The 25,314-nt window shown below is 67.7% G+C and overlaps 4 protein-coding genes across 16 annotated transcripts in view; 2 read left to right on the top strand and 2 right to left on the bottom strand.

Moving 5' to 3' along the window:
• The window catches only part of VASP (vasodilator stimulated phosphoprotein), a 29,636-nt gene extending 29,272 nt beyond the window's left edge, over positions 1-364 (bottom strand). For 4 of the 6 annotated variants that reach the window (XM_064437376.1, XM_064437377.1, XM_064437383.1 and 1 more), the window contains exon 1: positions 244-363. In XM_064437376.1, the coding sequence (XP_064293446.1) occupies positions 244-248 (5 nt within the window). In that variant the 5' untranslated portion in view covers positions 249-363. Of the gene's footprint in view, positions 1-243 lie in introns of all 6 variants that reach the window. The other 2 variants (XM_064437380.1, XM_064437379.1) reach the window with 1 other exon arrangement.
• Positions 298-7,445, top strand: RTN2 (reticulon 2). 7 transcript variants are annotated; one of them, XM_064437370.1, is made up of 11 exons: positions 298-570; positions 1,507-1,589; positions 2,198-2,242; positions 2,345-2,743; positions 3,050-3,181; positions 3,825-4,032; positions 5,438-5,576; positions 5,975-6,044; positions 6,613-6,659; positions 6,876-6,934; positions 7,230-7,445. In XM_064437370.1, exons 2-11 carry the CDS (start codon positions 1,571-1,573, stop codon positions 7,270-7,272), a joined length of 1,161 nt encoding a protein of 386 aa, XP_064293440.1. In that variant the 5' UTR covers positions 298-570; positions 1,507-1,570; the 3' UTR covers positions 7,273-7,445. The 7 variants fall into 7 exon arrangements, with proteins under 7 accessions (XP_064293440.1, XP_064293439.1, XP_064293438.1 ...); XM_064437369.1 differs by lacking the exons at positions 298-570; positions 1,507-1,589 and adding an exon at positions 860-1,266; XM_064437364.1 differs by lacking the exon at positions 298-570 and having other exon boundaries at positions 1,444-1,589; positions 6,882-6,934.
• A 2,110-nt stretch (positions 7,446-9,555) lies between these two features.
• On the top strand, positions 9,556-16,189 carry FOSB (FosB proto-oncogene, AP-1 transcription factor subunit). Of its 2 annotated transcripts, XM_064437388.1 has the most exons (5): positions 9,557-10,696; positions 12,758-13,048; positions 13,153-13,260; positions 14,173-14,331; positions 14,501-16,189. In XM_064437388.1, exons 1-5 carry the CDS (start codon positions 10,571-10,573, stop codon positions 14,564-14,566), a joined length of 750 nt encoding a protein of 249 aa, XP_064293458.1. In that variant the 5' UTR covers positions 9,557-10,570; the 3' UTR covers positions 14,567-16,189. The 2 variants fall into 2 exon arrangements, with proteins under 2 accessions (XP_064293457.1, XP_064293458.1); XM_064437387.1 differs by having other exon boundaries at positions 9,556-10,696; positions 14,173-16,189.
• A 2,153-nt stretch (positions 16,190-18,342) lies between these two features.
• EXOC3L2 (exocyst complex component 3 like 2) lies at positions 18,343-24,509 on the bottom strand. Its single transcript, XM_064437355.1, has 12 exons — positions 24,426-24,509; positions 23,512-23,944; positions 22,588-23,185; positions 22,276-22,390; positions 21,332-21,442; positions 20,871-20,971; positions 20,508-20,615; positions 20,288-20,423; positions 19,956-20,078; positions 19,729-19,884; positions 19,526-19,647; positions 18,343-18,950 (listed from the first exon to the last, which is right to left on the bottom strand). The coding sequence occupies exons 2-12, from the start codon at positions 23,939-23,941 to the stop codon at positions 18,692-18,694; spliced, it is 2,259 nt and encodes a 752-aa protein (XP_064293425.1). The 5' UTR covers positions 23,942-23,944; positions 24,426-24,509; the 3' UTR covers positions 18,343-18,691.
• Between the last annotated feature and the right edge of the window lie 805 nt (positions 24,510-25,314).

Below are 25,314 nucleotides of genomic sequence, written 5' to 3'. Positions count from 1 at the left end.
TGCCCCCAGTGCTCCCAGGACCCCCCGGTGCAAGTTCCCGGTGCTCCCCAGTGCTCCCGGTGCAAGTTCCCGGTGCTCCCCAGTGCTCCCGGTGCCCCCCGGTGCAAGTTCCCGGTGCTACCCGGTGCTCCCAGTGCCAGTTCCCGGTGCTTTCCAGTGCTCCCAGTACTCCCAGTGCCAGTTCCCGGTGCTCCCCAGAGTCCCCAGTGGGCGCTCCCGGTGCCCCCCGCCCCGGCCGCTCACCTCATGCTGGCGGCGGCGGCGACGCGCTGGGGCCGGGCCGGGCCCTTCCGGTAGCGGCCGTGGGGGAGGAAGGACCGGCCGGTCCCGGCCCGCGGCCACGCCCCGCCCCACCCGCGAGGCCACGCCCTGCCCGGTAACGGCGCCTGAGCGGGTCACGCCTTCTTAAAGGGGCAACGGCTCCGCGTGAGCCTCACTGGGGGGGGCGCCCCGTACCCTCACTGCCCTCCCAGACACCACCCCCCCCCCCAGTCTCCACCCGGTGTCCTCCAAAGTTCTCCAGTTCTGGGGACTGGGGGCACTGGGAGGTACTGGGGAGGCTCTGGGAAGGTACTAGAGTCACTGGGAGGTAGCGGGGACTGTGGGAAATATTGGGGGGGGGGCTCTAGCAGGGTACTGGGGGCACTGGGAGGTACTAGAGAGGCTCTGGGAGAGTCCTGAAGTCACTGGGAGGTACTGGGCGCTGTGGAAAATATTGGGGGGGCTCTGGCAGCATACTGGGGAGGCTCTGGGAAGTATTAGGGAGCTCTGGGAGGGTGCTGGGGGCACGGGGAGATACTGGGGGGCTCTGGGAGGGCAACGGGGAGCTCTGAGGTGATACTGGGGGCACTGGGAGGTCAGCGGGGGGCTCTAGGAGGGCACTGGGGGACTTTGACAGGTGCTGGGTGGCACTGGGGCATACTGGGGGGGTCTTGAAGGTACTGGGAAGATCTGGGAGTACCCAGGGACTCCGAGGGGTACCGGGAGGCTCTCGTGCCCGGTGCCGGTTCCCCGTATCGGTGCCCGGTGTCCGATGTCAGTGCCCGGTTCCCGGCTCTCCGGTGCGGCCCCGCCCTGAGCCCCGCCCGCCGCCGCCCCGCCCCGCCGCCGCCGCCGCCGCCCTTTGTCCGCCGCCGCCGCGGGCCTCGCCATGGCGCCGCGGTGATGCGCGGCGGGGCCGGCCCGAGGGCAACGGGGCCGAGGGCGACCGGGAGCCCCATGCGGGGGCCGCCGCCATGGGGCAGGTCCTGGGCTTCGCCCACTGCAGTACGCACCGGCACCGGGAACCGGGAGGGGCGGCGGCACCGGGAGGGGCCGGGAACGGGTAGAGGCGCCGGGGGTGGCCGGGGATGAGGGAACCGGGATGGGGGTACCGGGGATGGGGCGCTGGGAGGGGCCAGGGGTGGGGGCACCGGGGATAAATGGGGGCTCCGGGGGTGGAGACTCCGGGGATGGGGAACCGGGAGGGTCCGGGTACGGAGGTAACCGGGGCGATGGCACCGGGAGGGGCCGAGGATGGAGGCACCGAGGATGGAGAGACCGGGAGCGGCCAGGCGTGGGGGTACCGGGGATGATGCACCGGGATGGAGGTACCAGGGATGGGGCACTGGGAGGGGCCGGGGATGCGGGAACCGGGAGTGGCCGGGGATGCGGGAACAGAGATGGGGCGCTGGGAGGCGCCGGGGCTCGGGGAACCGGGGCTGAGGACACTGGGGACGGGAGAACCGGGAGTGGTTGGGTATGAGGGAACTGGAATAGAGGCACGGGGGATGGAGGGACCGGGAGCAGCTGAGGATGGGGGTACCGGGGATGGAGGCACCAGGAGGGGCTGGAGACACAGGCACCTGGGATGGAGGGAGCAGGGATGGGGGCGCCAGGAGCAGCTGGGGATGGGGGCACAGGGATGGCACACCCAGGGTGGGAGTACGAGGGGCCAGGGATGAGGATACTGGGGATGTGGGTACCGGGAGGGTCCAGAGATGGAAGCACCGGGAGCATTGGGGGACAGGGACATGGGCCACCGGGTCAGGGCATGTCCAGCGGGTGGTGGTTACTGGGAGGGGGGACATAGGGACTGGGAGGTAGGAGCAGGTTGGGGGGCACAGCATGCACTAAGGGGACCCGAGTGCTGTGGGGGAGGGCAGCAGGGATGCGGCAGGGGCCCCACGCCCCCTCATCCCCACTGCTCCCCCCCTAGAAGAGGCTCCATCCACGGCCTCCACCACACCGGACTCCACGGAGGGTAAGCGAGGCAGATGCCTCCCATTTTGGGGTGCAACTTTGGGGGGGCATAGGGGTGGCCCGACCCCCCCTTGACCCCCCCAACACCACACCCCCCCCGAAGGTGGCAATGAGGAGCCGGACTTCCCCCAGCTGCAGGCGGCACCGGAGCCCCCCGAGGAGGAAGAGGAGGATGAGGATGAAGACGGGGCAACGGTGGCAGGGGAGGGATCCCGGAGACCCCCCCGGGAACTCACCTTCTCCTACATTGCCTTTAGGGGAGGGGGTCCTCCCAACGAGCCGGGACCCCGCTGTCGCCGAGACTCCCGTCGGGGACGCCCCCCCCGCCTGAGCTCGGGGCCCCCTGGGGGGTCCCCTCGGGGGCAGGACCCCCGCTTAGCTGCCAAGGCCCCCCCCAAGCGTCCTGAGGAGCCCCCGTCCCCTCCCGAGGAGCAGCTGGAGGTGGGGGGGGGCCTGCCAGAGTTGGGGGGCCCTGAGGCTGAGGAGACCCTGATGAATCTGGGTATGGTGGGTCATGAGGGGGGGCTCGGAGTGATGGAGGACTGGGGGGGGGGGCATTTCGGGGCCATGGGGGACCCGGGGCACCCTGGGGGTTCTGGGGGTCGTGGGGAGTGTCCGGGAGGGCTTTGGGCAACGGGGGGGGTCCCCAAGGGGGTCTGCGGGCAACCTGTGATTGTGGATTACCCAAGGGAGGGCTGGGGGCAATGGGGGGTCGTGGGGTACCCAAGTGGGGGCTGGGGGCCATGGGGGGGGTCCCCAGGGGGTATCAGGGCAATGGGGGCCCTGACTCCCCCCCTTCCCGCAACAGCAGCGTCCGCGGGCCCTCCCCCGCCTGCAGGGGGCGCCCCCCGCCCGCCCCCCCCCGACCCTCCCCCAATCCCGGAACCACCGCCGGCGCCCCCCGACCGATCACCGAGCCCGCTGGGAGCCGATGTCCTGGGTGAGCGGCCAATCAGGGCCCGGGGGCACAGCCCGGGGGGGGGCTCCGGCGGGGGGGGAGCGGGGGACCCAGGCGTCCGGTTGCAGGGTGGACTCGGGTGTCCGGGCGGGATTGGTGGCTAAAAATAGGGGTCGCGCCCCCCCAAAGTCCCGTGTCCCCTCCCTTCCCCTCCCCCCCCCAGCAACACCCGCGGGAGCCATGGAGGGCCAAGGTGGGTGCGGGGGGCACACGGGGGGGGGCACCCCGGGGGTGTGTGTGCTCCCCTTCTCCGCACCTGGGGCTGTCACTCGGGGTGGGGACAGCTGGGTGCTGGCGGAGGGGGGGCATTGGTGGGGGGTCACGGGGGCCCTGGAGAGGATACTGGGAGGCTCTGGGAGCACTACAGAGGCTCTGGGGGGCTCAAGGGAGCACTGGGGAGGACTGGGGGAGGCACGGGGGAGGCACAGGGGAGCACTGGACAGACACTGGGAGCACCGAGGGGGCTCGGGGGTCGGGTACTGGGAGGTACTGAAGAGACACTGGGAGCTCTCTATGGACCCTGTGGGGCTCAAGGGGATAGTGGAGGGCACTGAGGAGCACTGGAGGGGTACTGGGAGCCCTGGGTGGCACTGAGAGCCCTGGGTGCATCACGGTGTCCCCACAGTGTGGGAGCTGCTGTACTGGCGGGCGCCAGGGCGGTCGGCGCTGGCGCTGGTGGGGACACTGGGCACCCTGGGGTGCCTGGCACGGTTCAGTGCCATCAGCGTGGGCGCCTACGGAGCGCTGGCCGTGCTGGGAGTCACCCTGCCCCTGCGCCTGCATCGTGCTGCCCTGCGGGCGCTGCGCTGGCACCCACCCGAGCACCCCTGCAGGTGAGTGCCACCTTGGGGAGCCTTGCCGGGCTGTCACCATCACCTTCCCGCTGCCATCCCCTGCCTGTCCCACTGCCTGTCACTGTCCCCACAGTATGGGGTGGCACTGCCATCCCTGTGGCACAGGGGGCCTATGACATCCCTGTCCCCTTTCCCTGGGTGGCCCTGATGCCCAAGCCCCCACGGCATGGGGTGTCCCTGCCATCCCTGTCCCCATCCCACAGAGAGTCCTGCCATCCCTGTCCCCATGGCATGGGGTGTCCCTGCCATCCCTGTCCCCATCCCACAGAGAGTCCTGCCATCCCTGTCCCCACGGCATGGGGTGTCCCTGCCATCCCTGTCCCCATCCCACAGAGAGTCCTGCCATCCCTGTCCCCATGGCATGGGGTGTCCCTGCCATCCCTGTCCCCATCCCACAGAGAGTCCTGCCATCCCTGTCCCCATGGCATGGGGTGTCCCTGCCATCCCTGTCCCCATCCCACAGAGAGTCCTGCCATCCCTGTCCCCATGGCATGGGGTGTCCCTGCCATTCCTGTCCCCATCCCACAGAGAGTCCTGCCATCCCTGTCCCCATGGCATGGGGTGTCCCTGCCATCCCTGTCCCCATCCCACAGAGAGTCCTGCCATCCCTGTCCCCATGGCATGGGGTGTCCCTGCCATCCCTGTCCCCATCCCACAGAGAGTCCTGCCATCCCTGTCCCCATGGCATAGGGTGTCCCTGCCATCCCTGTCCCCATCCCACAGAGAGTCCTGCCATCCCTGTCCCCATGGCATGGGGTGTCCCTGCCATCCCTGTCCCCATCCCACAGAGAGTCCTGCCATCCCTGTCCCCATGGCATGGGGTGTCCCTGCCATCCCTGTCCCCATCCCACAGAGAGTCCTGCCATCCCTGTCCCCATGGCATGGGGTGTCCCTGCCATCCCTGTCCCCATCCCACAGAGAGTCCTGCCATCCCTGTCCCCATGGCATGGGGTGTCCCTGCCATCCCTGTCCCCATCCCACAGAGAGTCCTGCCATCCCTGTCCCCATGGCATGGGGTGTCCCTGCCATCCCTGTCCCCATCCCACAGAGTGTCCTGCCATCCCTGTCCCCATGGCATAGGGTGTCCCTGCCATCCCTGTCCCCATCCCAGAGTGTCCTGCCATCCCTGTCCCCATGGCATGGGGTGTCCCTGCCATCCCTGTCCCCATCCCACAGAGAGTCCTGCCATCCCTGTCCCCATGGCATGGGGTGCTCCTGCTGTCCCCATCTTCACAACAAAGGGTGTCTCAGCAGTCCCCATCCCCACCCCATAGCATATCCCTGCCATCCCCACATCACAGGCTGTCCCTGCCACCCCCATTCTCACAGTGCTCCCTCCTGTCCCTGTGTTCCCCATCCCCATCCCATATCTGTCCCTGTGCAGGGTGCAGCCGGAGGGGGCTGTAGGGCTGAGCCCCGAGGAGCAGCAGCGCTGGGCCCAGCGCCTGGCCCGGCACCTCACCGCTGCCACCCGCACCCTTGCCCGCCTCTTCCTCGTCCACAGCCTCCCCGAGTCCCTCAAGGTGACCATCACTCCACATGGGGCTGGGGGCATTGGGGGATCCTGGGGGCATGGGGGGCACTGGGGACATGGAGGACACCTGGGGCGTGGGGATGTGGCAACACTGGGGGCATGGGGGGCACTGGGGGCATGGAGGACACCTGCACCATGGGGCTGTGGGGACACTGGGGACACTGGGGGCATGGGGGATGCTGGGGACACAGGGGACAGGGAGGACACTGGAGGCATGGGGACACCAGAGCATGTGGGTCCAGGGGACACTGAGGGACGGGGCATGGAGTGTCCCACAGGCACAAAGGCACAGGCGGTACTGGGACATGGGGCACAAGGACACTGGTGGCATGGGGGTCACCTGGGCGGTGACAGTGAGGGTGACGTGACGCTGGGCTCTGGCTGCAGTTCGCCTTCTTGTTCTACCTGCTGACCTACGTGGGGGCCGTCTGCAACGGGCTGACGCTGCTGGGAGCGGGTATGGCACTGGACGGGGACGATGGCACAGGGTCAGGGATGGCACGGGTAGGGGACGGGAATGGGGACGGGGACGGGGACAGGGACAGGGGATGGGGACAGGGCATTGGCATGGGAGACAATGGGCAGGGGATGGGACAGGGGATGGAGGACAGAGAACAGGGATGGGGCATGGGAACAGGGACACAGGATAGGGGCCAGGGGATGGAGGACAGGGAACAGGGAGAGGGATGTGAGGTAAGGGACACAGGATGGGTATGGGGACAGGGACATGGGATAGGGGGCAGGGCATAGGGACAGAGCACAGGGATGGGGACGGGACAGCATGGGGCCTGGGGACAGGCACAGGGGCACTGCCTGGCAGGGGGACAGGGTGTGGATATGAATGGGGGACAAGGGGACAGGTGTAGGGGACACAAGTAGTGCTAGGGGACAGGGGGACGTCACAGGGATGGGGACACTAGGGGGATAGGGGACAACCTGGGGACAGGGGCTTGAGGGGATGGGGATGTGGCATGGGGACAGGGGACGGGATGGGAACCTGGCCTGATGTGGCACTCCCTGCCCAGGCGTCATCTGCGCGTTCACCTTCCCCGTGCTCTACCGGCACCACCAGGTATGGGGACACAGGGATCAGGGGAGGGCTGGGGACATGGGGGCTGAAGAGGGGGACACAGGGCTCTGGGGAGGGTTGGGGACATGGGGGGACATGGGGGCTGGAGAGGGGGACTTGGGGGTCTGGGGAGGGTTGGGGACATGGGGGGACATGGTGTCTGGGGAGGGTCGAGGGGTACCCCTCTGCCGCCCCCCCCCGTGTCCCTAATATCCCCAGGCCCAGATCGACCAGTATGTGAGTCTGGTGAGGAACCACCTGAGTCTCCTCCGAGCCAGGTGAGGGCAACCCCTGCCCCCCCAAAAACCATTCTGGGCACCCCAAAAATGTCCCAGGCTCCTCCCCAAACCACCTCTACCCTGACATCCCACCCCTTCCCCCATCCTTGCACCCCAAAGCCACCCTGCCCACCCCAAACCTGCCCCTGGGGCTGGGGCCCCCAAACCCAGCCCTGGGGTGCCCTCGAGGGTCTGAGGGTGTCCTGGGGGGGTTGGGGGTGCCCTCAGGGTGTCTGGGGGTGCCCCAGCCGAGTTGGGGTGTCCTGTCCTCCCCCCAAATCCTCTCTGCCCCTAGGATCCAGGCCAAGCTCCCAAGTGCCAAAGTGAAGCCGCAGTGACCCCCACACACCCCCCGAGGTGACAGCTGGGGGGGGTTGCCGGGGTCCCCCCACATCCCCCCCACCCTGCATGGGGTGTCACTCGAGGGGGGCAGGGGTTGTGTCATCCCCCGCCGTGTCCCCCCCTCCATGCAGGGAGGGCAGACACACTTTAATAAAAACTCTTGTGACAACCGGGTTTGATTGTGGAGGGGACATGGGGACACAGGGGTGGGGACACACACGGGGGACACACACGGGGTGGGGAGACACGGGGTGGGGAGACACGGGGTGGGGAGACACGGGGGGGACAGGGATGTGGTGGGAGATGTGGGGGGATACAGGGTGACATGGCGGGCCACGGGACACAGGGGGCCGTGGGGACACGAGCTTGTGGGGGGACAACAGTGGGGCATGAGGGGCTGTAAGGGAACAGGGGGGACACGAGTGGACGGGGTGGGGGGCGGCACCGGGGAGCGTGTGTGTCCGTCCATCCCCCCTGCAGCCAGGTCGGGCTGTGGTGGCTCAGCAGCCGGGGAATGGGGGGAGCCCGGACGCCTGGGTCCCCCCGAGTTGTGCCCCGTGTGCCCCTGCGTCCCTCCCCGCCCCGCGAAACGCGGGGAACCCCGCGGCGCAGGCCCCGCCCCCCGCCCGCCCTGCCCCCGCCCCCTTCGGCCTCGCCCCGCCCCCCCGTTGCCAAGAGCTCGCCGGTTGCTGCGCGACGTAAACAAAGGACGCCGGACGTGGTGACGTCAGGGGCATGGAACGCCGTCGCCGGGGCGACACGCGCCGTGTTTACTCCGGCCGCGGCGGCGGCACGTGGGGAGGGGAGGGGGACACTGGGACACCGGGAGTGGGACACGGGGACCGGGACACCGGGGAGAGCCCGGCCGTGGCCCGGCACCGGGGACGGGACACCGGAGAGAGCCCGGCCGGGACACCGGGGCTGGGACACCGGGACCGGAGATGGGACACTGGGGAGAGCCCGGCCGGGACACAGGGACCGAGACACCGGGGAGAGCCCGGCCGGGACACCGGGGCTGGGACATCGGGAGGAGCCTGGCCGGGAGACCGGGACCGGAGATGGGACACTGGGGAGAGCCCGGCTGGGACACCGGGGAGACCCCGGCTGGGTCCCCGGGCCCGAGACACCGGAGACACCCCGGTCGGGACCCCGGGGACCGGGACGCTGGGGACAGTAACCCAGGGGCTGGGGACACCGGGCCCGCGGCCACCCGGCAGCGGGAGCCCCGAGCCGGGCCCCCCAGGCTGGGGACAGCCGGCACCGGGGCCCTGGGGGCAGCAGGGGGGGCGGGAACACCCGGGGCTGCGCCCCCCGGCCCCGCCCCCCCGACTGGGGCGGGGCATGACTAATGACGGGGGGTGAGAATGAATGGGTGAGTGAATGAATGAATGAATGAATGAATGGGCGTGGGAACTGCCCCCCCGTGCAGTCGCCGTGGCCCCGCCGTGACTCAGCGCCGGTTCCCGACGGTGACATCAGCCGTCGGTGTCGGCCCCGGTCCTGTAAAGGGACTGGGACCCCCCCCCGCACCCGCCAGCTGCTCCCGGCACCCCCATTCCAGGACCCCTCTGCCGCCCCTTGCCCATCCCGGGAGCGCGCGGGATGGGGACCGTGGCCCCTGCATCCCGGTACCGGGAACAGCCCCCGGTGCGCCACCACCCGGTACCGGAGAGTCCCCGGTGCTCTGTACCCCAGCCCCAGCGGCAACCTGGAGGTGGAAGAGGGTCCCATTGCCCCGGTACCGGGAGCCCCCGGTGCTCTGCAGTCCGGTACCGGTAAATACCCCAGAGGAGAAGTTCCTGGGGCCCAGGACGGGGCTCCCCATACCGGGACCTCGCCCCGGTGCTCTGCAGTCTGGTACCGGTAACACCCCGGGGGAAAGTTCCCAGTGCCCCGGTCCTGGTCCCCCCTTCGGTGATTCCCTACCCGGTCCCGGTAACACCGCAGGAGCTGTTCCCATTGCTCCGGTACCGGCTCTGCAGTCCGGTCCCGGTTCCCCCGCCGCTACCGGGACCGCCCCACCCCCCACCCCGGGACGGTCCTTTGGGCCGCGGCGCCACGTGCTGGGGGGGCCCGGGGGGGGGTCACCGGGGAGGGGGGTCACCGGGGGGTTACCGCGGGGGTTACCGGCGGTGCGGGACCCTCGCCCCGGACGGTTCAGGCCGTTTCTAGAACCGCGGCGCCCGTTTCTATTAATACGCGTTTCGGCGGCGGCGGCGGCGGCGAAGGGATTCCCTGTGACGTCATTGCTAGGATACCAAACAAACACTCCGAGACAAGCCCATATATGGCTAATTGCGTCACAGGAACTCCGGAGGGGCGGGGCGAGGGATCCCCCCCGTTCTCCGCCCGCCGCGGAGCCTCTTAACGGCGGCGGCGGCTCCCGGGGCCGCAGAACGACAAGCGGCAACAGCGGCGACGGCGGCTGCGGGGTCCCGGGGGTCCCGGAGCGGCGGCGGCAGGCGTGACGTCAGCGCAGGGGGCGGGGCGCCGCCGTATAAAGCGCGGCGCGGCGGTGAGCACTTCATTCATAAAAAGCGGAGACCGGGGAAAGCGGCGGGAGCGTCACCGGCACTTTGCACCGGCGGAGCGGGGAGCGGATGTATCGGGGATCGTAGCGGCTGAACCGGAGCCTGGGAAGGGATTTACCGGACCTTATAGCGGCTCACCGGGACTTTGCACCGGCGAACTAGAGCCTGGGAAGGCGTGTATTGGGGCTTATAGCGGCGAATCGGGACTTTGCACCGGAGAACCGGAGCCTGGGAACGGATGCACCGGGGTTTGTAGAGGCGCACCGGGACTTTGTACCGGAGAACCGGAGCCTAGGACGGATGCACCGGGGTTTATAGCGGTGCACCGGGGCTTTGTGGCGGCGAACCGGAGCCTGGGACGGACACACCGGGGCTTGTAGCAGCGAACCGGAGCCTGGGACAGCTGCACCGGGACTTTGTACCCGCGAACCGGGGGTTGTAGAGGCGCACCGGCGCCTCGCACGGATGAGCCGGGGCTTATAGCGGCGAACCGGAGCTCGTAGTGGCGCACCGGGACTTTGCACCAGCGAACCGGAGCCTGGGCCGGACACACCGAGGCTCGTAGCAGCACACCGCGACTTCCCACGGGACGGCAGAGCGGAGCGGCACCCTCGTACCGAGAGACTCCCCCCGCCTCCGCCGCCGAAACCGACCCCTAGCTCGGCGCGGGGGAGAGAGGGGCGGGGGCGCTCGGTAAAGCGGGATGCCGGTAGCCTGACCCGCAGCCTTGGCGTGGCGGGGCGGCCCCCGCGCCCCCGGGGCCATGTACCAGGGCTTCCCCGGTGACTACGACTCGGGGTCTCGCTGCAGCTCCTCGCCCTCGGCCGAGTCCCAGTACCTCTCCTCGGTCGACTCCTTCGGGAGCCCGGCGGCGGCGGCGGCCGCGCAGGTGAGTCCCGCCCCGCGCCGCCAGGGGGAGGCGGGCGGTGGCGCCGAGGGGGCGGGGTCGTGCGTAAACGCGTGACGCGTTGGAACCCTCCGTGATGACGCGGCGCGAGCGCGGCGCGCGCGGGTTTATTTTGGAACGCGGCGGCCGCCCCCTGTTGCTAAGGACGGGGGAGGGGGGACGGGACGCGCGTGGGGGACACGCCCCCTCGCTGCGTGGCCACGCCCGCCGCGCGGAGTCGCCACGCCCCCGCGCTGCTGCGGCGGGTGGTAGCGGGGTTGCGGGTCCCCCCACGCGTGAACCGGGGCCGGGGGTGCTTAGTGCTCCCCTCCCGCCCCGGTGCGACCGGGGGGCCGGTTCGTGGTCGGTTCAGGCCCCATCCCGTGGAAATGGCGCGGGGGCGTGGATGGACACGATGCGATGCACCACCCCCCCCCGCACCCCCAGCTCCCGGTGCAGCTGTGGGGGGGGGGATATAATACATATCCCCCGCGTCCCTGTCATCCGGGAAGGGGGGCTCAGAGCCCCCACCCCCCAGAGTTTCATGTGGGATTTGAGTCCTGGTATGATTTGGGGGGTCTCCTCAGTGCCGCCCCCCCCCCCCCCCCCCCAGCTCCATGTGGGATTTGGGTCCTGGTGTGATTTGGGGGTGGTCCCCTACTGAGGGGACCCCCCAATGCCCTCCGGGTGCTCCAGCAGTGTGCAAGGTCCTGGTGCAAAGGGGGGGATGTCCTGGTGCAGTGAGGGAGGTGCTGCCGGCTGCAAACAGCTGGAGGTAGAAAGGGTGCCCTTGGTAGGGGTGGGGGCACCCTGAATTGAGTGCTGGGGCCCCTTGGGTGCTGGGGTCGGGGGGGGGTTGTACATTAGCGCACGAGTGTGGGGGCCCTTGTGCAACAGTGGCGGGGGGCTCCTGCACGTGGGTGCCAGGGGACAGGGAGCCTCGCACATGGATGCCAGGGGCACGAGGGCTTTGTGCATCAGTACCAGGGAGCCTCGCACATGGGTGCCAGGGGCACGAGGTTGTTACACAGTGGCACAGGGAGCTCTTGCGTGTCTGTGCCAGGGGCACGAGCGCATCGTGTCTTGGTGTCTGGAAGGACTTGCACGTGGGTGCCAGGGGACAGGGAGCCTCATGTGTTGGTGCCGGGGCACAAGGGTGTCGTGCATTGGTGTCTGGAAGGCCTTGCACGTTGGTGCCAGGGACCTGAGGGCCTTGCACATGGGTGCTGGGGCACAAGGGTGTCGTGCATTGGTGTCTGGAAGGCCTTGCACGTTGGTGCCAGGGACCTGAGGGCCTTGCACATGGGTGCTGGGGCACAAGGGTGTCGTGCATTGGTGTCCGGAAGGCCTTGCACGTTGGTGCCAGGGACCTGAGGGCCTTGCACATGGGTGCTGGGGCACAAGGGTGTCGTGCATTGGTGTCTGGAAGGCCTTGCACGTTGGTGCCAGGGACCTGAGGGCCTTGCACATGGGTGCTGGGGCACAAGGGTGTCGTGCATTGGTGTCCGGAAGGCCTTGCACGTTGGTGCCAGGGACCTGAGGGCCTTGCACATGGGTGCTGGGGCACGAGGGTGTCGTGCACTGGTGTCTGGAAGGCCTTGCACGTTGGTGCCAGGGACCTGAGGGCCTTGCACATGGGTGCTGGGGCACGAGGGTGTCGTGCATCAGTACCAGAGAGCTTTTGCAGGTCAGGGACAGGGATCGTCCTGCATCGGTGCCAGGGAGCTCTTGCATGTTGGTGCCAGGGCATGAGGGCATTGTGTGTCTGTGCTGGGGAGCTCTTGCCTGCCAGTGCCAGAGGACAGGGAGTCTTGAGCATTGGTGCTGGGGACCTCCTCCTCCTCAGTGGACGGAGCAACTGGCATGTTGGTGCTGGGGCACAAGGGCATCGCACCAGGGGCCTCTTGCACGTTGGTGCAATTGAGGGCATTGTACATCAGTGCTGGGGAGCTCTTGCATGTGGTGCTGGGGGCACAAGGCCCTCATGCAGGGTGGGAGGGTGGCAGTGCCAGCCCACCCATGGGTGCTGCTGGGCAGGGACTGACCCCCTCCCCATCTCTGCAGGAGTGCAGCGGCCTGGGGGACATGCCTGGCTCCTTCGTGCCCACGGTGACGGCCATCACCACCAGCCAGGACCTGCAGTGGCTGGTGCAGCCCACCCTCATCTCCTCGGTGGCCCAGTCGCAGCCCCTGGGGGCACCCATGGCGCACCCCCCACCCACTGCCCCTGTTGATCCCTATGACCTCCCGGGACCCAGCTACTCCACGCCAGGCATGGGTGCCTTCGCCACAGGGCCGGCGGCACCACCAGCACGTCCCACCCGTGCCCGGCCCCGGCGCAGCCGTGAGGAGACGGTGAGTGATGTCCCTGCCCTGTGGGTGGGTGGGGGAGACCCAGAGGGTGGTGGGACCTTGGGGACATGGGTGGCAGCCGGCTGATGCTCCTGTTCCTCTGGCAGCTGACACCGGAGGAGGAGGAGAAGCGCCGGGTGCGGCGGGAGAGGAACAAGTTGGCAGCAGCGAAGTGCCGTAACCGACGCCGGGAGCTGACGGATCGGCTGCAGGCGGTGAGTGCTCGGGGGCGTGCTGGGGGTGGTGGTGTTGCCGCAGCTGGGGGTGCCTGAGGGGGACAGTGGCAGCTCTCTGGGATGGGATGGTCATGTCCCCAACAGCTGGGGACATTGTGGGGGCGATAGGTTAATGTCTATGCGGGCAGGTCCCTGGGGATGTTTGGGAACAGTGACGACCCCATGGCTATGAATATTGGAAGGGGACAGTTGACTTGGGCTTGTTGGAAGGGGACAGCTTGATGCCTATGGGAGCAGATGGGGACAGTTGTGTCCCCAGGACCAAGGGACACTGGAAGGGGATGATGATGAAGCCCTCAGAGCTGAGGACTTCACAGGAGGACAGACTGATGCCTGTAGACCCTGATTCCAGGGAGCTGGGCACATAAGATGGGGACAGCGGTGTCCCCAGGACCAAGGGACACTGGATGGGGATGATGTCCCCAGGACCAGTCTTTGTTGGAGGGGACAGATGGATGCCTATGGGTGCGCATCCTGGGGGGCTCGGGATGCTGGATGGGTATAACAGTGTCCCCAGGATGAAGGGACACTGGAAGCAGATGATGACATCCCTGGGAGCTGGGGACATCAGAGGGGAAGATGGTAGGGGGACAATGCTGTCCCCAGGAGCAGGGATACTGAAGGGGAACAGATGGAGACCTGTGGATGCTGGAGGGGGACAATGCCACCCCCAGGAGCCAGGGACATTGGAGGAGGACACAAGGATGCTGGAGGGAGATGATGACATCCCCAGGAGCAGGAGACATCAGCAAGGGATGAATGGACACCTGGGGGTGCTGGAGGGAGGGAAGGTCATCCTGGAGGCCATGGGAGGGTGATATCCCCAGGGCTGGGGTGGGGGACAGTGGCATCCCCTGCAGCCCATCTCACTCCACCCCACCACCACCCCAGGAGACAGACCAGCTGGAGGAGGAGAAAGCTGAGCTGGAGTCAGAGATAGCCGAGCTGCAGAAGGAGAAGGAACGGCTGGAGTTTGTCCTGGTGGCCCACGCCCCCGCCTGCAAGCTCCCCTTCGAGGATGTCGGCTCCTTGGGTGCCGGCCCCGCCGAGGTGAGCACCCTGGGCAAGGAAGAGCCGGCGGGGACCGTCGCCTTCCTGCCCCCGGGTCCTTTCCAGCCGAGCGCCCAGGGCCCCTTCCCCAGCTGCTGCTTCGCACCCGGGGTCCCCTCGGGGCCACCTAACCCATCCTATACGTCTTCGTTTGTGTTCACCCACCCAGAGGGAGCCACCTGCGGAGCCTCGCATCAGCGGAGCAGCAGCAGCGACCAGTCCTCGGACTCCTTGAATTCTCCCTCGCTCCTCGCGTTGTGAACGGGGTCCCCTCCCAAAAACAGGCACCTCCTCCCTCCCCGGGTGGTGTGTTTTTGTGGATTTTGGCTTTTTTCTCCCCCTTTTTTTGGATCACTTGGCCCAGGGGTTGGGGTGTTGGTGAGGTTGAAAGGCAGCTTTGGTGCCTGGATGTGGAGTGTCAGTGATGGGGCCAGCGTGTTGGAGGTGTCCATGGTGTGTCTCCATCAATCCTGCGGCGTCCTGGCCGCTTTAGAGGTGTATGTCCCCAGTCCCCATCATCTCATGGGGGTTCCTGCAGCATCTCCATCCCTTTGGAGATGTTCCTGCCCAACTTCCACCACCCGGGGAAGGCTCTTATGGTGTCTCCATCACCTTAGAGGTGTCTGTCCCCAGTCCCCGTTGTCCCATGGGGCTTTATGCAACATCTCCATCGCTTTGGAGATGTTCCTGCTCAACTTCCATCCACCTGGGAAGGTCCTTTTGTTGTCTCCATTGCCTTAGAGGTGTCCATGTCTGATCCACACCATCCCATGGGGCTTTACATAGCATCTCCACCCCTTTGGAGATGTCCCTGCCTGATTTCCACCACCCTGGGAATGTCCCTGTGGTGTCTTCATCACCTTAGAGGTGTCCACACCTGATCCCCATCACCCCATGGGGATTCGTGCTGCATCTCCTTCACTTTGGAGATGCCCATGCTTGATCTCAATCACCCCAGAAAAGTCCCTGTGGCATCTATGACACCTTTGAGGTGTCTCTGCCTGAATTCTGTTGTCCTGGGGGGGCGTCCCTGTGCCATCTCCATAGCTTTGGAGATGTCCATACTGTATCTTCCTCACCCTGGGAAGGTCCCTGTGTCATTTCTGTTACACTGGAGATGTATCTGTCATCTCCATCATCCCAGGAGGGGGTCCATGTGGCCTGTCCTTCCTCCTAGAGGTGTTCATGCCACATCTCCCTTGGAGAGTCCCTGTGGCACCTTCATCACCTTAAAGGTGATTGTGTCACAGCTGCACCATCCCGTGGGGTCTTTGCAGTATCTCCCTCACCCTGGAGATGTCTCTGCTGTGTCCCCATTGCCCCGGGGGGGGTGTCCTTTGTCCTTACAGCATCTCCATTACCCTGGAGGTGCCCTTGCTAAATCTCCATCACCCTGGGGGGGGGGGCCCATGTGCTGTCTCCATCCCCCCCATGGTGTCCATGCTCCATGTCCCCATCCTCCTCAGGGGTCCCAGCCCCACTGCTGATGCTGGGTCTCCAGGTGACCTCTCCAGCACCCAAAATGTTGGGTGGGCTCCCATCCTGCTTGTCCCCCACCCAACTGTGAACAGCTCTGCCCCGTCCACCCTCCCTGCACGGGTCCTGCCGGTGGCTCCGGTGTCCCAACCCCGTGCCATCCCTATCTTGTGACCAAGCTTCGCCAGCGTTGACTCTGTCCTCTCTCTATATTATATATATATTTTTGTTGTGTGGGGCTGCCAGCCCCCGGGAGATGTTTAATTTTTTATTATTATTATTATTATTATTGCCTGTGCTGTATTTGTGACTGTTCCGGGGCCGGCTTGTCCCCTGCGTCCGCGCTCGACTCAACCCAACGTGGCCAATAAAGCAGCTTCGGATCGGCCCCCCCGTCTCTTCTTTCTTGCCGGAAGGGTGGCACCAGATGGGTCCCCACCCATGGCCACCAAGGGCTTCTTGGGTTGGAGATCTCCGGGGTACGGGGAGGCTGGGGCCGGAGGAGCTTCCCCGGTCGTGGGGACCTTGGGAACAGGGAGCACCCAGGTGCTGAAGCCATGAGGGTGCTGAAGCCTGGGTCACAAGGAGCTTCGGGGGCCGTGGAGCCCTGGGGTGAGGCGTCCTTGAGTAGGGGGAGCCGTGGGAACCGGGGGATATGGAACCGGGGGGGGTGTGCCTCCCCATTGGTCCACCTACCTGCCAATCAACTGTAAAGATGGGCGGGCCTTGCGCATCCTGCAGTCCCGCGGGTGGCCGCCAGGGGGAGGCAGCACCAAGGGGTGGGGGGGCCACCGCGTCGGCGAGAGAGACACTGCTCAATTTGGGAGGGGTCCTTGCCCAGTTTGGGGGGTTCCGTTCCAATTTTGGGGCGTCCCTGCCCGGTTTGGGGTACACTGCTCAATTTGAGAGGGGTCCTTGCCCGGTTTGGGGGGTTCCGTTCCAATTTTGGGGCGTCCCTGCCCGGTTTGGGGTACACTGCTCAATTTGAGAGGGGTCCTTGCCCGGTTTTGCTGTGTCTCTGCCCGGTTTGGGGTATGCTGCTCGATTTGAGGGGGGGTCCTTTCCTAATTTTGGGGTGTGTCTGCCCAGTCTGGGGGTCCCCTGTCTGGATAGGTGACATAGGAGCGGCTATGTTGGCCATGCCGGGTTGGGTGGGGGTCCCCCTGGCTCCCCCCAGCCCTGCTGCGGGGGGGGGGTTGTTTCCTTCCTTCCCCAAGGCCTTGACGTCAGGCACCCGGTGATTCACGCTGGGGCTGGCACGCGCCAGGACACACCGGGACATGCCAGGACACGCTGGGATGCCCTGGGGTGGGTGTCACCCCCTCGCACCCAGGGATGCACTCGGGCACTGTGGGGACAACGTGGGTCCATGTCCCTGCGTGGTGACATCCTTATCCCCATGTGTCCCCACATGGTCCTGTTGCCTGGGCATGGTGACATCCCTGTCCCCATTTATCTGGGCATGGTGACATCCCTGCCCCCATGTGTCCCTGCATGGTCCTCTACATGTCTCCATGCTTCCAGATGTGGTGACATCCTTCTCCCCATTTACCTGGGCATGGAGACACCCCTGTCCTCACACTCCCATCCCTGTGCCACCCCCTGAATGCCATCTCACGTCCTGTCCCTGTGCAGGGGCCGCTCCTGTCCCCCAGCAGGTCTCCCTGTCCCTTCCCGCCGCCCCCACCCGACGCTGCCGCTTCCTCCCCCGCCGCCGCCGTCCCCTTCCCACGGCACGGGGGACGGTGACCCTGGCCCCGCTCCCGCCGCGGCCGCGCCGGGGCCACTTATTTTTAGCCTTCGCTCCTTCCTGGCCGGATCCAGCACTCGCCTATTTTTGACACAGCGGGGGGGGGGGGGAGGGAGGGCACACGGTGGCCTCATCCATGGCCCCCCCAGGATGCGTTGAGACCTGACAAGCTTGTGACAGTGGTGGGTGATGATGCTCTGGGGGTGGTGGGTGGCAGAAGGGACTTGGGGGTGGCTGTATCCTGTGGTGTTCTCCCTCCCCCCCCCCATTTTTCAGAGCAGGGGGACAGGGTGTCCCACGAGGCACTGGATCCGGGCGCCAAGGTGGGGTGGGGCGGGATGGACCGGGGCCAGGGTGGCTCCCCCCCCCACCCCGGGCCCGATCCTGCCCTTGGCCAAGCCATGCTGTCCCCAACACCCTGCCACCGTCAGGTCCAGACCATGCCGGGAAAGGCTATCATGTTGCCCTGTCCTCCCCCCGCGGTGGCTTCCCGGCGAAGCACCGGCAGCCCTTTCCTTCCTCCCCTCCCCGGAGTGGCCACTGCGGGACAGGGCCTTGCACGAGCAACCAGCTCCCGCACTGGAACAGCCCCGCGTCCTCTGTCCCCTGTGCATGGGGACAGCCCATGTCCCCCAGGCCCTGTGCACGAGGTGGCCCCGTGTCCCCTGTCCCCATGCACGAGGTGGCCCCGTGTCCCCTGTCCCCAGGCACGGGGCGGCCCCATGTCCCTGTGCACGTGGACCCGGAGCGAGAGCAAAGGACGAGGACTGGCTCCAGCGTTAATTTACAGCACTGACACCATTTATACACAGTCCCGGGGGGCCCCGACCTGGGGCAGCGCAGCCCGCCCAGGCCCAGGCCAGCACAACGCACCCCGCTTTGGGGGAGGCACGTCCCGGATCAGCAGTGCAGCGTTGCACCCAGCTTTGGGGTGCGCTGATGCACCCAGCCCCGGGGGAAGCAAGCACCCAGATCCGGGCTGCAGCATTGCACCCAGCTTTGGGGCGCAGCATTGCCCCCTGCACTGGGGGAGGCAAGGACCCAGATTTGGGGTGCAGCGATGCACCCATCCCTGGTGGAAGCGCGCACCCAGCCCCGGGGCGCCTTGCTGCACCCACCTGTGGATGCAAGCGCTCAGAGCCGCGCCTGACCAGGGCGCTGGGGGTGCGGGCGGCGCAGGCGGAGGCGGGAGAGGTGCGCCAGGCGCGGCAGGTGGAAGGGCAGGCATCGCACCTCGCGGGCCACGGCCAGCTCGGAGAAGAAGGCGCGCTGGCGCGGCAGCCCTGGCTCGGCCTCGCTCTGCTCCAGGTCCTGCACCACCCCCAGAATCTCCTGCCGTGCTGCCTGACTCCGCAGCCCTCGCACATCCAGCACCGCTGCCACGTGCTTCCGCCTGTGGGACGGGGACGCTCAGGGGACGGGGACACCCGCTGCTGGGCACCCCCACCTTCGGGGTGCAGCATTGCACCCAGCCCTGGGGCTCAGTGATGCACGCATGCACCTTTGGGGTGCAGCAATACACCCAGCCCTGGAGCAAATCCTGGTCCCAGGTTTAACTAGTGCCAGCTGCAGCCAGGACCGGTTCTATTTAAAGCCCCTGAAGTGGCGGCGTCCTGCTGGGCCCGCGCGTGCCACCGGCCCCCGGGGGACTGGGGGACGGGGAGGGGACTTGGCACCGGGCCGCAGCCGCTTCCCGGCGGGCGGCCAGGAGGGACCGGCAGCGGGGCGGAGGCTGCCGGGAAGGACGGACGCGGCGTCCTGTCACCCCACTTTGGTCCCCGTGGGGACACCATGTCCTGCCCCTGTCCCTGCGGGGAGGTGGCATCTCGCCTGGCCATGCCACCCTGCTACGGTGGCTATGGGGACGTGTTTCACCCCACTCTTGTCCCTATGGGGCCATGGTGTCCCGCCTGGCCATGCCATCCCACCGCCATCCCCCTGGGGCCACTGCCAGGTGCCAGCACTCACCGGACGTCAGGGAAGTCCCTCACCAGGACGCCCACCTCCATCTGCAGCGCTGCCGTGTCCTCCAGCACCAGCAGCTCCCTCAACCGCGGCACCACCGAATCCAGCCAGGGCGAGGCCGAATCCTGCCAGCACAGGGGACCTAAGTGCCGTTGCCCCCACCCAAGGAGAACCCGAGGGTGCTGGGGAGGGGATGGGGGTCTCACCAAGCGGCTGAAGAGCTCGCGGAGCTGGCGGGCTTCGTCCCCGAGGCGAGCAGCCACCCGGGCACGCATCTTGGCAGAGGTGCAGACCAAGCGCACCTGCAGCAGCGGCCGCACGTACTCGATGAGCACCCGCCGGTGCACCTCACTCACCAGCACCTACGGCACAAAGGTCAGCAGCAGCCGCTGGTGACGGCGGCCGCCCGGCAGCACCAAACCTGGCCACCCACCTGGTAGGGCTCAGGGCGCAGCGGGCGCAGCTTCTGCGTGAAGCTGGTGATGAGCATCACGATGGTGTCGAAGGCGTCGGAGCTCGTCAGCCACTTGCGCTTCATCAGCTTGTTGAAGTAGGGCTGGGGGGGGGGAGCAGCTAGGGTAGTCACCTGTCCCAGCACCCGTGGGTGGCACCCCAGGTGCTGCCTGGGGGGTGGGAGGCCACCCAGAGCATTGCACCCATGGGCATCAGCCTGGCTCAGCACCCAATCGACGGACACCCTGCCCAGCACCCTGGTGCAGCTCGCTGGCCGCCCCCTCCCCAGGCTGTCCCGCACCGCGTGGGCACCTTGAGGTCCTCGAAGAGGCGCTGGGTGAGGACGTGGTTGCAGAGGCGGGTCACCTTGTCCAGGGCGGCGTGGGCCTGGCGCCGGGGCTCCTCGCTCTCTGGGTGCCCAAACTGCGCCAGGCGCTCAGCAAAGGTCCTGCCACGGGGAGGTCAGTGGGTTCTGCTGGGGACCCTGAGCACCCCGGGGACCTGGGGAGGGAGGGGCTCAGGGTGCCCTCACCTGAAGGGGGGGCCGCAGTTGACCAGCGCAATGGCCCGGCCGGTGGCACTGTCAGGTGGGGTGGCTTCGCTGGGGGCCTCCAGGAACCGCTCCACCTTCCGCTGAAAACTGAGGGCACCCACACAGGTCACCTGTGCTGGCACCTAGGGGACCCCAGCCCCCAGGGGACCCCAGCACCCAGGGGACCCCAGCACCCAGGGGACACACTCCCTCATGCCCCCCATGGCCATCCCAGCTCTGTCCTGTGCCCCGTGGCTCCTGCCCCCCTGTGGTGCCTGTGTCCTCGTGCCCATCCCCTGTCCCCCCACGTGCCCAGGCCCAGCCCCCTGTCCCCCCCTTTTCCCCCGGTGTCCCCATGCCCACCTGTGCAGGAAGGCCACCAGCACGCCCAGGAGACTGTGTGCCATCTCCATGCCAAACTCGGGGGTGATCTGGGGGGCTCGGTCCACGTGTGCCCGCAGCAGCTGTGGGCACGGGCACCGCTGGGGGTGGGGACACGGCCACCAGCCCGCTGTCCCCTGGGGGCACGGCCACCACCCTGGCACATCCCCATGCGTATCAGCCACAACACCGTCCCCTTGGGGCACCCTGGCATCCCTTATGGGGTACCCGGGTACCCTGGTGTCCCTTTGGGGTACCTTGGCACCTTGGTGTGCCTATCAAGTACCCGGGCACCCTGGCATCTCTCTGGGGTGCCCAGCCACCCCAGCACCCCTGTGGGGCTGTGGGTTGCCCCACAGAGCCCTGGGTCCCCAGGGGATGGGCCCAGGGGACAAAGCAGGGGCCGCGCAGGTGCAGGTGCCCGGTGGGTGCTGTGCCCATACCCCAGTGATGCGGGTGGCCAGTCCCTCCTGCAGCTCCTGGCTGGAAACCTCCTCTGCCCACGTGTCCTCGCTGAGCTGCAGCTCCTGTGCCACCGCCACCTCCACCTTCGCCTGGCACCAGGCACCGTGGGTGTGGGGACACCGGGTGTGGGGACAGCAGGCGTGGGGATGGCAGGGCGCAGTGTGCCCTGCCAGCCCCCAGCCCTGGGACCATCCCTGTGCCCTTCCAAGTGCCCCCAGAGTGCCCTCTGTGTTCCCAGCCCAGTGCCACCACGGTGCCCATCCCAGTGCCACCACGGTGCCCTCTGTGTTCCCAGCCCAGTGCCACCCCGGTGCCCATCCCAGTGCCACCACGGTGCCCTCTGTGTTCCCAGCCCAGTGCCACCACAGTGCCCATCCCAGTGCCACCAGGGTGCCCATCCCGGTGCCACCACGGTGCCCATCCCAGTGCCACCACGGTGCCCATCACAGTGCCACCCCGGTGCCCATCCCAGTGCCACCATGGTGCCCTCTGTGTTCCCAGCCCAGTGCCACCACGGTGCCCATCCCAGTGCCACTATGGTGCCCATCCCAGTGCCACCACAGTGCCCACTGTCTTCCCGTCCCAGTGCCACCATGGTGCCCATCCCAGTGCCACCATGGTGCCCTCTGTGTTCCGAGCCCAGTGCCACCAGGGTGCCCATCCCAGTGCCACTATGGTGCCCATCCCAGTGCCACCACAGTGCCCACTGTCTTCCCGTCCCAGTGCCACCATGGTGCCCATCCCAGTGCCACCACAGTGCTCTCTGTATTCCCAGCCCAGTGCCACCGTACCGCCCATCATATGCCCATCCCGGTGCCCATCCCAGTGCCAGTGCCAGTGCCAGTGCCACCGTGGTGCCCATCATGCTTCCATCCCAGTCCTCATCCCTTGCCCGTCCCTGTGCCCGCCACGGTGCCCATACCTTGACAGCAGCAATGCAGGAGCTCTCAAGGCTGCGCTGGGTCTCGGGGGGCAGGAGGGGCCCCAGCGCCTGTGCCTGCAGCAGGGCTCCCACCTCAGGGTGCCCCAGCACCTCCCTGCGGGCACAGGGACCTCACAGTGCCCGCCCAGGGTGGCACTGGGGTGCCCAGCACACACCACTGCCCAGACAACAGCCCTGGGGCTGCGCAGTGTGGCAGAGGGTGGCACTCAGTGGCACAGGGTGCCCAGCGTCGCAGGGGTGCGGATGCTGTGGGACCCCGTGAGTGACAGCAGGTGCCGGAGGGGGTCTCACCTGGCGTAGGTGTTGCTGTGCCAGTCGAGCAGCAGGTAGAGGTCGGGCACGGTGAGGGTTCTCTGCGCCAGCGCACCCAGCTGCTGCGCCAGCGCCCGGTGGTACCCGCGGGCATAGACCCCGAAGGCGCCATACTCGGGGGGATAAGCAGGTGCCACGTGGCACCGCACGGCCCCCAGGTCGCCCACCAACCGAGCCGCCAACGCTGCCAACCGGGCACCCAAGCCGGTGGCGGGTGCCACCTGCGCCAACCTCTCGCTCGCCGCCCGTCCCACTGCCTCCTGCCAGCGGCGCCGGAGGGCGCGTGGGCGCCCTGGGGTGCCCGGTGGGTGCTGGCGATCGGCCGCCTCCTCCTGCTCCAGCACGCGGATCACCGAGCGCAAGGCTGGGTAGGGGCGCCCGGCAGGCACCGCTTCACCCACCACCGCCCAAAGCTGCGCCAGGAGCGCCTCGTAGAGCAGCGCCACGTCCCGAGCCTGCCGCTCCGCCGCGGGGACGGGGGACGGGGACGAGGCCACGCACTCCGCCTCCAGCGCAATGATCTGCTCGTCAGCTGCCACCAGCTCCCGCCGCTGGATCAGCTCCAGGATCTCCAGCACTTGTGGTGGAAGGGGCACCCATGGGTGCTCTGATGGCACCCGAGGCCACCCATGGCCCACAGCGCACATCCCCATCTCACGATGTCCCATGCCCCCATGCCCCCCTGTCCCACCACCCCTGTGCCAATGTTCCTCCATGTCCCACGTCCTCCTGTGTCCCCATGGCCCCGTGCCCATGCCCTGTGTTCCATGGTCCCCCATGTCCTCTTATGTTCCCAGGGCCCCATCCCCATGGCCCCAAGCCCACACATCCCATGTCCATGTCTCACGTCCCCATGCTCATATGTCCCCCCACCCCATCCCCACGCCCTCCGTCCGCTCTCACCCGAGAGTGGCTCCCTGGCCTTTCTGCGCCCCTCCTGCCGCTGTCCCCCTCCGTCCTGGTCCCCATCGGACACCCCGTCGCTCTCCACCATCGGCGGGTGCTCGCCTGCGGACCCCCGCCGTCCCCGTGTCCCCAAGGCCAGCCGCAGCAGCGAGCTGCGCTTGGGGACTGGCCTCTCCGCCAGCGCCTCCACGCTGGCCTTGCGCCACCCCGGCAGCCGCCGTAACAGCCCGAAATCCTCCGACCGCCGCCGTGCCCGGCCACCATCCCCATCCCCGTCTTTGGGCGGGGGGCGGCGGGCGCGGCCGAAGGGTGCCAGACCCACCAGGCGCTCCAGGGTGGCCCGGCGGCGGTAGCGGCTCTCAGGATTGGCAGCAAAGGGGTCTCCATCCTCCTCCTCCTCCTTGGGTGTTTTCTTCAGCAGTGGCATGGCCTGTGGGGCAGCACCAGGCACCCAGGCTGGCACCCGAAGGGTAGCTGTGACCCGGGGTGGCACCCTGACCCCCCCCCCAGGTGGCACCTAGCAGCAGGGTTGGCACTGGGCATCAGCACCAAGCACCCAGTGTGCAAATCCCGTGAGTGTGCAAATCACCCTGTGCACTCCCCGTGAGCACCCGCACCTCTGCGAGCGTGCAACTCCCTTGTGCACAGCCTGCGAGCTTACACACCCCTCTGTGCACCCCCCATGAGCACCCACACCCCCGCAAGCATGCGAACTCCTCGCTACACGCCCCATGAGCTCCACGCACACCCCATGAGTGCGCAAACCATCGCACGCCCACCCCTGTGGGCACCCACACCCTGCCAGCATGCCCACCCCTCCATGCGACCCCCCAGGAGCATGCCTGTGCCCAGCAGGCACCCCCGGCCCGGCGGGTGCCTGCAGGCAGGCAGGGCCCTTGTGACACACGTACCCCAGGCAGCGGACACAGGCGGTGCCGTGGCGGTGACACCGGGCGCTGTGGCAGTGGCGGCCGCGCCAGGCGGGCAGCGGCCGGGGGGTTTCCTGAGGAAGCGCCTCCCCGGTGCGGCCTCCCACGCCGGGGCAGGGTCAGCCCCGGTTCCGCTGGGTCACCGGGGACGAGGAGGGACAACGGGCGGATGAGGGGGGACCCCACCTTGCACGGCTCTCACCCCCTGCACAGGGCATGGGGGACCCCGATAGCACGGGATTGGGACCCTGGTGGCACGGGGGGACCTGGGCATGGGACAGGACAAGACTCCCGTGGCACAGGACACCACGTAGCCCAGCAGTGGGACCTGCACAGCACAGGGGGACCCCAGCATGACATGAGGGCAGGACTCCGATGGCACAAAGGGACACAGGCATGGCAGAGGGATGGGACCCTGCTTGGTACAGAAATGGGACCCCCATGACACGGGGGGAACCACGTGGCACAGGACAGCATCCCAGTGGCACAGAGATGAGGTGCCTCCTGGCACAGGGACTTGGGGACACGGGGACAGGACCCCGGTGGCACAGAGGACCCCGTGTGTCATGGGGACAGGACCCCCAGCATGGCACAGGGGCAGGGACCCAGGGTGGCACAGGGGAACCCACACAGTACGGGAATAGGACAAGACCCTGATGGCAAAGGGGGACCTCCCTATGGCACAGGGGATGGGACCCCACATGGCACAAGGATGGGACCCCAATGGCACAAGGATGGGACCCCAGCACGGCAAAGGGGAACCCAATGCCTCAGGGGACCTCACGTTCCCTGAGGGCAGAGGGGGACACGTGCATGGCATAGGGACAGGACCCCAACGGCACGGGGGACCCCATGTATCATGGGGACAGGA

This window comes from Phalacrocorax carbo, chromosome 31 (genome assembly GCF_963921805.1).
Source record: "Phalacrocorax carbo chromosome 31, bPhaCar2.1, whole genome shotgun sequence".
Taxonomy (NCBI): domain Eukaryota; kingdom Metazoa; phylum Chordata; class Aves; order Suliformes; family Phalacrocoracidae; genus Phalacrocorax; species Phalacrocorax carbo.
This window is presented reverse-complemented; position numbering and strand designations above follow the sequence as displayed.